This window comes from Triplophysa dalaica, chromosome 20 (assembly GCF_015846415.1).
Source record: "Triplophysa dalaica isolate WHDGS20190420 chromosome 20, ASM1584641v1, whole genome shotgun sequence".
NCBI classification, from domain to species: Eukaryota; Metazoa; Chordata; class Actinopteri; order Cypriniformes; family Nemacheilidae; genus Triplophysa; species Triplophysa dalaica.
In genome coordinates, this window is record NC_079561.1 from 1,628,181 (window position 1) to 1,640,638 (window position 12,458).

General features: G+C 39.5%; 1 protein-coding gene across 1 annotated transcript in view; it reads left to right on the plus strand.

The window, feature by feature from the left end:
* Positions 1 to 12,458, plus strand: part of itga5 (integrin, alpha 5 (fibronectin receptor, alpha polypeptide)) — a 55,505-nt gene that overhangs the window by 38,266 nt on the left and 4,781 nt on the right. The window contains exons 18-27 of the mRNA XM_056732997.1: positions 693 to 850; positions 1,204 to 1,341; positions 3,805 to 3,872; positions 5,510 to 5,657; positions 5,910 to 6,002; positions 7,224 to 7,303; positions 7,404 to 7,484; positions 7,607 to 7,712; positions 9,248 to 9,406; positions 10,803 to 10,910. Of these exons, the coding sequence (XP_056588975.1) occupies positions 693 to 850; positions 1,204 to 1,341; positions 3,805 to 3,872; positions 5,510 to 5,657; positions 5,910 to 6,002; positions 7,224 to 7,303; positions 7,404 to 7,484; positions 7,607 to 7,712; positions 9,248 to 9,406; positions 10,803 to 10,910 (1,139 nt within the window). The remainder of the gene's footprint in view (positions 1 to 692; positions 851 to 1,203; positions 1,342 to 3,804; positions 3,873 to 5,509; positions 5,658 to 5,909; positions 6,003 to 7,223; positions 7,304 to 7,403; positions 7,485 to 7,606; positions 7,713 to 9,247; positions 9,407 to 10,802; positions 10,911 to 12,458) is intronic.

Genomic DNA, 12,458 nt, shown 5'->3' on the forward strand with positions numbered 1-12,458 from the left:
AAGCCACGCCCACTATTTTCTCATTCAAAATTACATTTCATTTGGAAATGTGTCAAAATATAGAAACGATCGCAACTTCCGGTTCACAGGGACTTAATGTCCCTTGTACTGTTGATCGTTTTCATTGCACACGATTTGCACAGGAACGATACCTCAAGTCTTCTACTTTAAGTGATCAGGCCCAGAGTGAATGACCTGAGGCGTATTTACTCTCTTAAAATACAAAATGTTTTTTCATATGTCTTTCAAAAATAGTTAACCTAGAATATATTTATATATAAAATCCATCCCCATCTATAAGCAGTTCAACACAACCTTTACAATGTTGTTGTAACCTAATGACACTGCCATATGCCTGATCATTAAAGTCCCGGACTACGTGTGAAGAATAACACCAATACACACACATGAGTGAGCACAGGTGCCCTACACACGTCTGTCCGGCACTCCAAACACATTCACATTCCTTCATGCCTTCACAGCTTTTGATCCAAACCATTTAAGGCTTTTTTCTTCAGGTGTTGGATCATTCATGATAAAATGAAAATGGCCAAATATAATGTTCTAGTGTTCTTAAGGGGTCAAGGTCAATGCTGACCAATAGGGTTTGAGAGGGTCAGGAAGGCTCTTGTTTCAGCCAACGTTAAAGAACGATGCCCTGAAAATTAACCATATCTTGATGTGTGTCATAGAGTTCAATGTTGAAGTTCAGCTGGATCATCTGAAGCAGCAGCAGAAGGGAGCCGTACGGAGAGCTCTGTTTTTGGACACGCAGCTTCCAAGTCTACAGAGGACGTTAACCGTGCCGAATGGAGCCAGAGTCTGTAGTGACACCAAGATCTACCTGCGGGTGAGTTTGACCCCGCATTTCAACTCCTCTACATGCAAAACCACAACAAAGAAGGGTATTCAAAGTGCGCAAGGTTAGCTTAAAAATATATATCAAAGCCATATTTATGTACCAGAGACTTGGAGTCCTTTCTAGAATAGAATAGTGTCAAAAGCTCAAAAATGATGAGTTTTCCATTGTTAAATACAATATAAGTGTTAAAAGTGAGATAATGTAAGTAAGATAAGTGACTCCAATGCGCCAGCTGAATGTGCGATTAATGGCCAAAAATGCAGCACGGGATTAACGGTTTCATACCGTCCTGGTTCGTGACCTTTCTCATAAACTCCTGTTCTGTTTTTCTCTTCGTGCAGGATGAGAAAGAATTCAGGGACAAGCTGTCTCCCATCTTCGTCTCTCTCAACTTCAGCATGAATCCGCAATCCGCTGCAGACATGCACGGACTGCGGCCCATCCTCAACTACCAGACGGCACAGCTCATCGAACAGAAAGTACGTACACGCGGTGTCACAAACATCCCACAATGCCTTGCAGCGGAGAGAGCTATTGAATTGAGCCGTGCAGTTCCTGTGTCCGCATGGCATTCATTTTTAGCCAGACCTGATGAGGGAAGCAACCTTCATCCACATTTTTCAAAACATATATCTGGGAAGCTCTCCAAATTGTCTGGAAAGCCATTTGAGAGTAGGAAATAAGGTGAAGCGTGTACGCTACAAGAACTTTTCACTGTCCCACCAGGAGTAGCTCGCCAGGCCTCGTGGAAACTCCAAGGTGGAGGGCAGAGTGCTTTGGAGGTGTTTGCTTATATACAGGGTTTATAGTCTTCTCTTTTTTTCCCCGGGTGGAACCCTCAAAGGCCATATGGCGTCTGTTTAGGTTTAGCGTTTTGGGTGGCAGGTATCGTTCGCTGGGCTTCTCTGACCATGTGCAGGAACGTTCTAATCAAAGGTTTTGGATGCGATACAGATGGAACTGTATTTTTTACATTTCGGCCAAAAAACTAAGCAATCTTTCTCTTTTATATCAAAGCCGAATTGTTGCTCATACATGGTCTTCCATAGGTTTTGCATAGGAATGAAGTTTTGTTGGTATAGTTGAAGGAATAGTTCACCCCTAAATTAAAATTCTGTCATCATTTATTCATCCACAAACTGTATATGACTCTTTCATCTGTCACAAAATAAGATATTTTGAGAAATGTCCCAGTGGTTTGTGTCGATGCAATGGAAGTCAATGAGCGCCAGTGTTGTTTGTTCACCCACGTTCTTCCAAATATCTTCCAAATATATTGTGTTCTGCAAAGGAATGAAAGTCACACAGGTTTGAAATGACATAAGGGTTTCATTTTTTTGTTGAACTATTCATTAAAGCACTAATGGGCCATGAGGTTAAATGTGTTTTTTTAATGCATGAGTAGGGCACAAAAGGCTTGCAAGTTTCACAATATGGTCTATAAGTTGGCATTAAACACTGCAAAGTAAACACCAAAGTCGCTGTTGTGTTCCTTGTGAAGCAAACCCATTTATTTTGCCAGTAGATGAAAGCGTTTCAGACCTCCTGTTGGTTAATGTTACGATGGATCACATGAAGCAGACGAGCATTTCTTTATCCAGTTCTGTTTTCAAACCCTCGTGATTCAGTAAACACTCAGATTTGTATGCACATGTGACCCCCTCGTATACACATCTCTACTCCGCCACAATGAACCTCTTCCCTCCAGGACGTTTGGAGCGGGCCGTCGCAGGTCTGCGGGGAGCTGTGGAAAGATGCGGCCGCCCTCAACGGTCGTAATTAGAGTTTGCAGCTAACAGATTATAGGGAAACCACTTTCCCCTTTCTGATCTTCTCCATCTATTTCTTATCCTCATCGACGTGCGTCATTATCGCACATGTCGGAAACACGGCATCAGGATGAAGTCATTAGCCTTGACACGACTTTTAGTTTTCTTACAAGTTTGATTCCCTCCCCCTTTTGCTCATTAATGTGACATATATATATATATATATATATATATATATATATATATATATCCGTGTGTGTTGGGTGGTGTCGTGTGCAGCTAGCATGTGGTTTAGGGGTCGGCGGCTTCTGATGTGGATGCTGGTGGCCGATATAGTTTTTTCTCCCTCAGACCATGCGAGTGCTATACGTTCGTAAAGCTCGTACACATCTGCTCGTCGGTCGAAAATACATTTAGCGATGTTTACTAACCTGGAGCGTCGTGTTTTGCTAGGCTAGGAGTGATGTTTACCGGTCAGAGCAATAATGTTTATAGCAGTGCTACTGCAGACTATAGGTTCAGTTGCGCCATGCGGTAATGTATGAAGCCGTGCGCAAACACTTGACCCCGCCGAACGGACTGTTTATACTACAACAGATGATTGTAGTCCGTTGTTTACAAACACAGCTTGTCTTCCGAATGCTTTGCTCAGATTTTAATTTGAACCCGTAGTTGTTTGTAGTCGTTACGTAGCAATTCGTAAATAGATAGAATTTTGGGGAATGGTTTAGTTGTGAATTGAGTATTGAACGCCTGGAGATGTTTAGTGAGGTTAATGATCATGAATAGACGCTTAATTCAAGTATGGGACACCTGAATATGATTTGCGTTCATGAGTCTTGTTTACACTTGGTACCAACGACTTAAATGTTTGTTTTTTTGGATTTCTTGTGTTTTTTTTTTGCGATGTAGAAGTAACAGTGATTTAGTGAGTTGGCTACTTATGACATAGAAGACAAAAATTGAGACCCAAGAGAACAGGTATAAAGTCTTGTGTTTAGATCATCCAGGACAGATTTTAATACATGATGTAAATGATGTCCAGCCGAAGATTCGCCAATAACTAAACTCATGTAAGAATTTGTTGTGTTTGGAAGCCACATCTTTTTCTTTTTGCCTGTGACCTACCATGAACTCACCTTGGTTTCTTTTTCTGTCTGGCTTTTATTCTAGGCCCAGATTTTACTGGACTGTGGAGAGGACAACATCTGCGTCCCTGACCTGAAACTCTCCGTGCACGGGTAAGATGATTACCAAGGAATGCAAAAAGTAAAGCCCTCGGGGGTGTAGTTTGCTTGTCGTAGAGTTTGCAGTAAAGTCATGTTTGTGAAACTATTGTAGGCATAAAGACGATTAAAAGTCATTTTTGAAATACCATTTAGGTCCATTTATTTTAAGAGGCAAACGTTTCGGTAGATCTAAGTGTGCAAGTGTGTTCAGGTGAGATAAGTGAAATTGTGCGCACAAATAGAAGAAAAACAGGAGGGAGGGGTTTCGCAAAAGATCCTAGATTTGGCATTTAGGGAAAAACTGATGGATGGATGAAAAAAATTCTGGTGCTTGGAAATCTATTCGTTCCCTTTTTTCCTGCACTTCCAATGCATGGGTATTTCCTGTTCCCTTTCGACTCGCTCTTTTATGCACAGGTTTGTTTGCGAGTGTTGCTATTCTACAACCACAACAATGCGGCTTACCAAAACCCTACAGAAATGTAACGTTGATCTTAGATCGCGTATTTCGAAAACGTTGGGGGACGTTTACTCTCGACAGAGTGATTTGGATGATCTTGACATTAAACAAGCAAAACGAATAATCTAGGAAATTCACCCAAGGGGTGATTTTTCAAAAGAAAATACATCCAGACAGATTTCCAGAGACGACTTGGGGCCTGTGATGGACGTTATATAGTTCCACTCTCTATTTGCCAAGACGTGTGACCTGCGAAAGTTCATGTTAAGGTCCTTATTGAGAACTTGAGAACTAACCAAATGATGCCTATTTTACTTTATTCACTGTGGCAAATGAATTCCGTGTGATTATAAGCACTCAGCACTGTTAATTCTACATGAGTTTGTTTCCAAAATGAGATAAAAATTATATTGTGCATTCCAATTAATATTAATCAAACTGCTGTTGGTTTGTTGTGATTTAAGCCATAACAACACAATAAAACACAATCAAATCATAACATAATAAAAAACATGATTTTCAATTACATTTTCAAAGATCTCATTTTGGAACCAAACTCTTCATATGACAACATTTTAAATCACACATTTTTTAATTGGCCATAGAGTAATTGATTCTACATAGGCTCTCCCACCAACCCAATGCCAGTGTTTAGATTCAGCCCTCTCTGAGTCTCTTTACGGAGAGCTTAACGGGGCCAGGCTGTAATTGGAAGCGTCTGTGTGGCCCTCGCATGGAATTTCTCATTGTGTCTGAAATGTCGAAAGAAAAAGTGGGCGGAGGGAACTGTGAGCAATATAAACGGGGTATTTTGTGTGGTGGGAGGTGCTGTTCCATAGTTGTTGTCATTGCATGAACTTTATAACTACAATCAATTTTTAAATAGGAAATGTCAGACGGAAAGACATCCTGTTTGGAAAATCTTGCTGGCACATTCGGGTGACATTTCACCCCTATATCAGCACCATTTCATCCGGTCAATGTCCTTTGTGTTTTGTGTTACTGTACAGTAAACTCAAAAACTGGAGACGCTGCATTAATATCGCACTTGGTTCGATATGTATTAATATTACATTTGCTTGTCAAGGCAGTTAGTTAGAAATGTTTGACAAGTTCAAATCCCCAACCCAAAATGTCACACTATAGTGCATTAAGAAGCTTCACACTTCGTTTGGTTTCTGTTCTGCAGGGACAGGAAGGAAGTCTACATGGGTGACGACAACTCTCTGACTCTGACTTTCAACGCAAAGAACGACGGAGGTGGAGCGTATGAAGCAGAGCTGTATGTGGTCCTGCCACCAGAGGCCGACTACATCGGAATTGGGCGTAATAATGAGGTGAGATACGGCCGACCCACCCTACAGGTGCTGGCCATTAAACAGACGTGTGCCAGATGTTCAACATTTCAGCTGAAAAATCTCATAGTCAGGAAAAACCTGACAGCTTCTGGCGTTAAAATGAACTTACAGCGTGCATATGTATTTTCAATCATGTGTTTTGAAGAAGAATAGAAGAAGAGGTTATGTGACAGGATGTGTCAAGGGTTTTATTAATCACTGTTTACTGATGCTTGTGTTTGTTTTGGACAGAGTTTGACCCAACTGACCTGCAGTTACGAGACGGAAAATCAAACCCGTTATCTCAGCTGTGACCTGGGCAACCCCATGAAATCTGGCACCAGTGTAAGAACCTCACACTTTTAGCTAAGAATGCAACTTTTGTCGTGAATCATAAATCTATGACTTTCCATGGCATCGACACTGATTTAACGGTCAAATGTGTATTTTTTGTTGATGATCTTTCCTTAACGGAAAAACTAATCCGTTGGCAAATGAGCGAAAATATGAAGCCATCTTAGTTCTGTGTCTATCTACATAGTGCTTCGAAAGGGAGGGGTGTGTTCAGCCGTTGGTTGCAATTCGTAACCTTGCCACTGGATGCCGCTAAATTTCATAGACTCGACATTTAAGATAAAAAACACACTGTTGGCTCTACTCCTGGCCTCTTATTGTGATTTCATTTTTCAAGATCTACATCTGCATTTGTCAAGCGTAATCAATTCATAGAAATTACTAACAGCTGATCTCGGATCAGCACAGGATAGCATTTTACCTAGAACATGAAAATGCTTAATCACATATTCTGTTAGTCACGTCAACGAAGTGTATTAGTCAGTTGGGGCTGTGTCGGATCATGTTTGGACAGGAAGTTCCCACCAGCCCCACAGGAAGTGAGCCTCTTGGAGATTGGAGTCCCCCTCTCTAAAATGCAAATCGTGGCTCTTTAAATGCAACGGACAATAAATAATGACTGTTCAAGCTCTCAGTGGGGGTTTCCAGACACCAATTTAAGCGACTATATCGTTTACAGCAAGCCTGTTTTATATAGCAATTTGATTATTAAGGTAATTTTTAAGTCATTATTTTTGGGATCCAAGACCACCAAAGAGGTTCCTTGTAACTCCTTGTACAGTGTCTGTAATGTTATCCTATACAATGAGAAAATCAGAAATGAAGTATGCGAGAACAAACACCCACACGCAAACTCTCACGCGTGGTTTGGGGGGAGAATGAGAAGCTCTTGTATGAGGTCTCGTTGCATGTTTGTTTGCGTGTGGTACGATCATAAAACTATTGTTATAAAAAACATTTGGGAACACCCGTCCGCAGAATTTGACTTTGGAGCATGCTTACATGACATCACTATGATGAATGGGAGTAGATACATTTCATTGGCTCTCGGTCAGTATTCGCACTCATGTTTTTGGAACGAATAAAGAAAGGAAACATTCCTCAGACATCCGTTCTGTTGCCCCGGATGATTTGTATTTTTAGGTTTCTTATATCAGTGAACCCGATGTGATTTGAAAGAAGATTTTAAAGTCATTTTTGTTTCGTTTGAAGTTATGGGCCGGACTGCGCTTCACGTTGCCTCGTCTGAAGGACACACACGACTTTGTGCAGTTTGACCTGCAGATCCGTTGGTACGACATGTGCTCCTCCACTCCTCCACTCCACAAATATGATCAGAGATAAACGGTGCAGATGAACACTTACTTTTAATTCTTTGTACTTGATCTGCAGTAAGAATGAAAATAACTCCCAGAGTGAAGTCGTCCCCTACAAGTTGGAGGTGGTGGTCCGGTCTGATGTTATTCTACTGGGGTGAGTTCACATGCAGAACTCATTTATTTTCCCAAGTACCTCACATGACCGTCTCTTCTGGATGCTCTCTCTGTTCTCATACGTTCTCGTTTTACCTTCTCTCTTCATCTTCACGTTTACAGCGTCTCCCGACCAGACAAGGTCATCTTCCCCCCTCCAAACTGGAAGCTTGCCAAGAATGTGATTGTGGAACAGGATGTCGGACCCTCCGTCCAGCACACTTACGAGGTATAGACCTCTTCCTAATCCTTTAGAGGCGCTCGCCGTTATTCTTATACGGCAGATACCTTCTGCCAGGCTTCTGCACATGAGTCACGGAAACTCACACAGAGGGGTTGTCATGGAGATGCTATTTTCTACAGCAATAATGCAGACGTCCTGAAATAGCACAAGATATGGAAACATCCGTTTTTGGTGTGTCAGAGAAGCACTTTGAAAGGGTTGTTAATGTAATTTTGAATGCAATAGTTTGCTAGAAATGCAAGCTCATAATAAAAAGTAATACTTGTACAAATAGTCCAATCTAATTTAAGGTGATGTAGTGTTTTGTAATGAAACACCGCAGCTTACTGGAAAAAGTAGTTCATGTAAAACCTCTGCTATTTTTAAAACAGCTGAGCTACGGTTACAAGTCAAGTTTATTTCTGTAGCATTCCTTTGTTGCAAAACAGGTGTTTTATAAACGCATTGTGAAACAGACAGAAATCTATAATTTAAATAATATTAATATTAGCTTTTTATTATTAATTAATGACCATTGTATTTATTTTGCTTTTATTTTATTTTATAAGACAAAGTAGCCATACATCCGTATCATATTCTTGTCAAGGATCACACAAGAACGTTACACAATTTATTGTTATTGTGGTCCTTGATAATCTAGATTTGGTGATGACAGATGTATTTAGCATGCATAAAACTGTTATTATAGATATCATTATTAATAATAATAGTAATAATAATGGTTTTATTATAGTTATTGTTATTAATCATGATAAAAATAACCGCAGCAAAATAATAATAATAGCTTTTTATTATTAATTAATAACCGTCAGATTTATAATTATAGTTATCATTAATTAAAACCATTATTATTATTCATAATGATACCTATAATTATAAATACGATGGTTATTAATTAATAATAAAAAGCTATTATTATTATTATTATTTTGCTGCTGTTATTTATGACATTATTAATAACAATAACTATAATCATATTATGACAATAACCATTATTAACCATTATTATTGTTATTATTAATATAGTTATTATGATATTATTACTATAGTTATTATTAATAATAATGATAAAATGAACGGCAGCAAAATAATAATAATAGGTTTTTATTATTAATTAATAACAATATTATTATTATTATTATTAGTAGTAGTATTATCATTGCTGTTGTTATTATTATCAACAACAACAAAAATAAATATGAGAAATATGGTTATAAGAAATAGATTTTATTATTATTATTGTGGAAATTTAAGGAAAGAACATATATATATAGTTGATAAGATATAGAACATTAAATGTAGTTAGATTAGTAGCTTTACTATTTTTACTTTGTTGCTTCAACACTGGTGACCAGAGAGTACAAGAACACCTCTGGATTTAAATCGCGCTAACACAACTAATCCTGTGGTTGTCAGGGCATTCAGTGTAATAAAGGAGAAACCTTAAAGTTAGCACAATGTGGTTCACACGGTTAATTATGACAACAAACTTGAGTCCTCTCTCTCTCTTTCTGTCTCAGCTGGTGAACAATGGGCCGAGTCGCATCAGTCACACAGTCCTGCAGCTCAAGTGCCCCATGAGGCTTCAAAGTAACAGGTTCATTTACCCTCTGGAGGTCACGACTGAGGGCCCTGTTAACTGCACCACCCACAACATAGTCAACCCCTTGAAGCTGAAGGTAAGAGGCCTTGGGTTAACCACAGGGCAGAGATGTAATCGTGGATTGACCCGCTGCAGTAAGAGTGCGGTTGAGTTCTGTGATTATGGGCATGACTTTGATCTCTTTAAGTTGTAAATGGAAAAATCTCATAAAACCTGCACAGAACATGTCCGGGTTACATTTCACCCCCAAATCAAAAGAAAAACATAGGATAAATTTTTTAGCACAAATTGAGTTTTTTTGCACAACTATTTTTTCCCCTTAAAGTTACATTACTACTGTGATGTGAAAAAAGGTGGAAAAAGAAGACAATGCAAAATCCTTTCCAATAGATGCAAATAAATCGTTTTAAATATATAATTGATGAATATATAATTTTCTCACGCAAAATATAGTTTATTATAATTCTTTTCATACACACAATGTATGTGTGCTAACACAACACACAGACACAAGAGATAACAGATGTCTGTCACACATCAGTAGCTCATAAATAGGCGGAGCCTGTTGATGACTGCTTACATTCAAAGCCAATGTACATCCGCTGTCAATCATCCCAGCATGTCCCGTTCCACTTTGCATATGCCAAGCACATGCACGTTACCACCATACGGTCTCTTCTCCAGCCCCACCCGAGAACATTAAGAAGTCTTTGATCCTCCTACTGTTCTCTCAACTCAATTTGTTCCCTTTCATGTGCCACTTTTATCTATATAAACACAGCCATCAGCTCAATCTGACAGACCCCTGTGTACCATAAATCTCTGGATCTTTCTCTACCTCCCTCTGGAGGCGACCTAAGGAGTTCAAAACATGCGTTTTCAATGATCATTATGACTGATGAGTTTAATTGTGACGTGACATTTGCCCCGCCCACAGACGTGACTGCCTGGAACGCTTCACTTTTTTCATCTGAATAGTTTCCAAAACGGTAAAACTCAATTTATTAACTCTGGGAGAGTTGGAGAATGAGCCTATTTAAGAAAAAAGTGGAGTGTTCCTTTAAGACCTTTTGTTTCATGTGGCCTGTTTTTGTGGTCATGTAAACTTATTCTTACGTTTTGACGATTTCTCAGAATTTCTCCTTTTCTGAGGGACATGCCCCCCGGACTAGATTATCTTTAACGCAAAACTGATGTAACGTGTGATTTGGCTGAAATCTGTTGTGAAGTTGTTGTTTGTTAAGTTCATTGTGTTGTTAAGGACGTGTTTATTTGTTTTGAGGAGCGAATGGAGAAGTTGGGTAAATTCAACTCTTGCGAAATCCGTCCTGAGGGAAACATCGCTTCATTGAGCTCATGTTGAGTCAGAGGGCGTCTGTACAGACTGAACAGTGGTGTGAATGTCCAAAAGGGTGGTACATTTCCACTTAATGTTCTATTCTTTCTTTTCTTTCCTCTCTCTCTCTCTGCAGCTGCAGCAGTCCTCAACCGAGCAGCCTCCCTTACGAGACGGGGCGCACGGGCATCACATCGAGAAGAGGGAAACGCACAAGGGCGAGCTGTCTCAAATGGCCAATCTGGTGAGATTCCTTAAATATTGACAAAATCAAAACACAAAGAAAAGAATCATGAACATCAAGTTTACTTCCCTTCGTAGGCAGCTGGCTATGCATTTATGTTACTTTGTCCATCCTCTTCTTTGTACGCCAAATTTGACGCAGTGCATTGTGGGTATCCTGGTATACACGCACTGGTTTCACGTGACTTGTACGTGTAACGAACACTCTCATGACCTCAGAAGTCACATGACCTTTCCTTCACTGGTGTATTAACTCAAAAGGTCGAGTCATACAAGGTCAAAGACTGATCGGCTGCCACGAAGATTGATTTGCGTGTTTACGTATGCGTGCGACCGCGTGATACATCATTTATGACCTCATTACTCCTTAAACCGACGGCCTGCCAGAACGTCCTCGCTCTACCCTTTCATTTCCAGTTCTTCTCTGCATCATTAACCGGTCCAGTCTGCGTCCTCTCTCAGACAGCAGCCGATTGTGTCGACCAGGTGCAGTTACACTCATCTTTGCTGTGTACGTGTCCCGATGAAAGAAGGCTTTGTCCTGAAGCGTGCTGCGCTCGATCGCCCTCGCTTATTATACCTGGCTTGATGATGTGACGCTGGAGGGTTATTTATGTCACAGCCTCCTTCATTTCGCTAGAACACAAAAGAAGATATTTTCAAGATCGTTGGTGACCCAAAACAATATCACCCCTCGTTGACTTCCATTGTATGGACGCAAAACCACCAAGACATTTCTCAAAATATCTTCTTCTGTGTTCCACAGATTAAACATGACATGGTGAATTAAAAATGACAGTATTTACATGTTTATGTTGTCATATTCTCACTGCAAAAAATGACTTTCTAACTTTGTCTTTATTTCTTGTTTTCCAGTAAATGGGTCTACAAATTCTTGAATCAAGATGCATTTTCTTAATGAGCAAATTCAACTTATAAAATAAGTCTGGTTTTAAGCACAAATTCACTGAAATGTCATTTTATTTGACTAAAAACAAGCAAAAAAATCTGTTTAAGGGGTAAGAAAAATAATCTTGAATTAAGGTTTACCTTCGTCACTCAATTGAAAAAAAAAATCTTACCCCATTGGAATTTTTTTTCTACTTTTAAGCATAACTTCAATGAAATATATATCGATTCTTTTTTTTACTAAAAACAAAACTTATTTTCTTAGGTCAGTTTGCTCATCAAGAAAATGCTTCTTGATTCAAGAATGTTTAGACAATTTTACTAGAAAACAAGAAAAGAAGACTAAGTAAGAAAGTCATTTTTTGCAGCCTAACCTAAACCCAACCTAACCTTTTTGCATTTTCTTTTCTTTGAAATGAGAGTCAGACAAGCCTTTTAGTGTTTGTGTGCTTTTGGCCATCACTAAATCCAGCACAAAACAAACAACCTAGTTCTTACTCCCTGTCCAAGACTGTACTCGAGACACAAGCTAGAAGCTCGAAACCTCAAGAGCCCACACAAAGTTGTGTATGCACCACTGTGGAAGGGGTCGCACGATCGGCAAACTATACAAAACAAGGGTCTGATGCGAATGTACAGC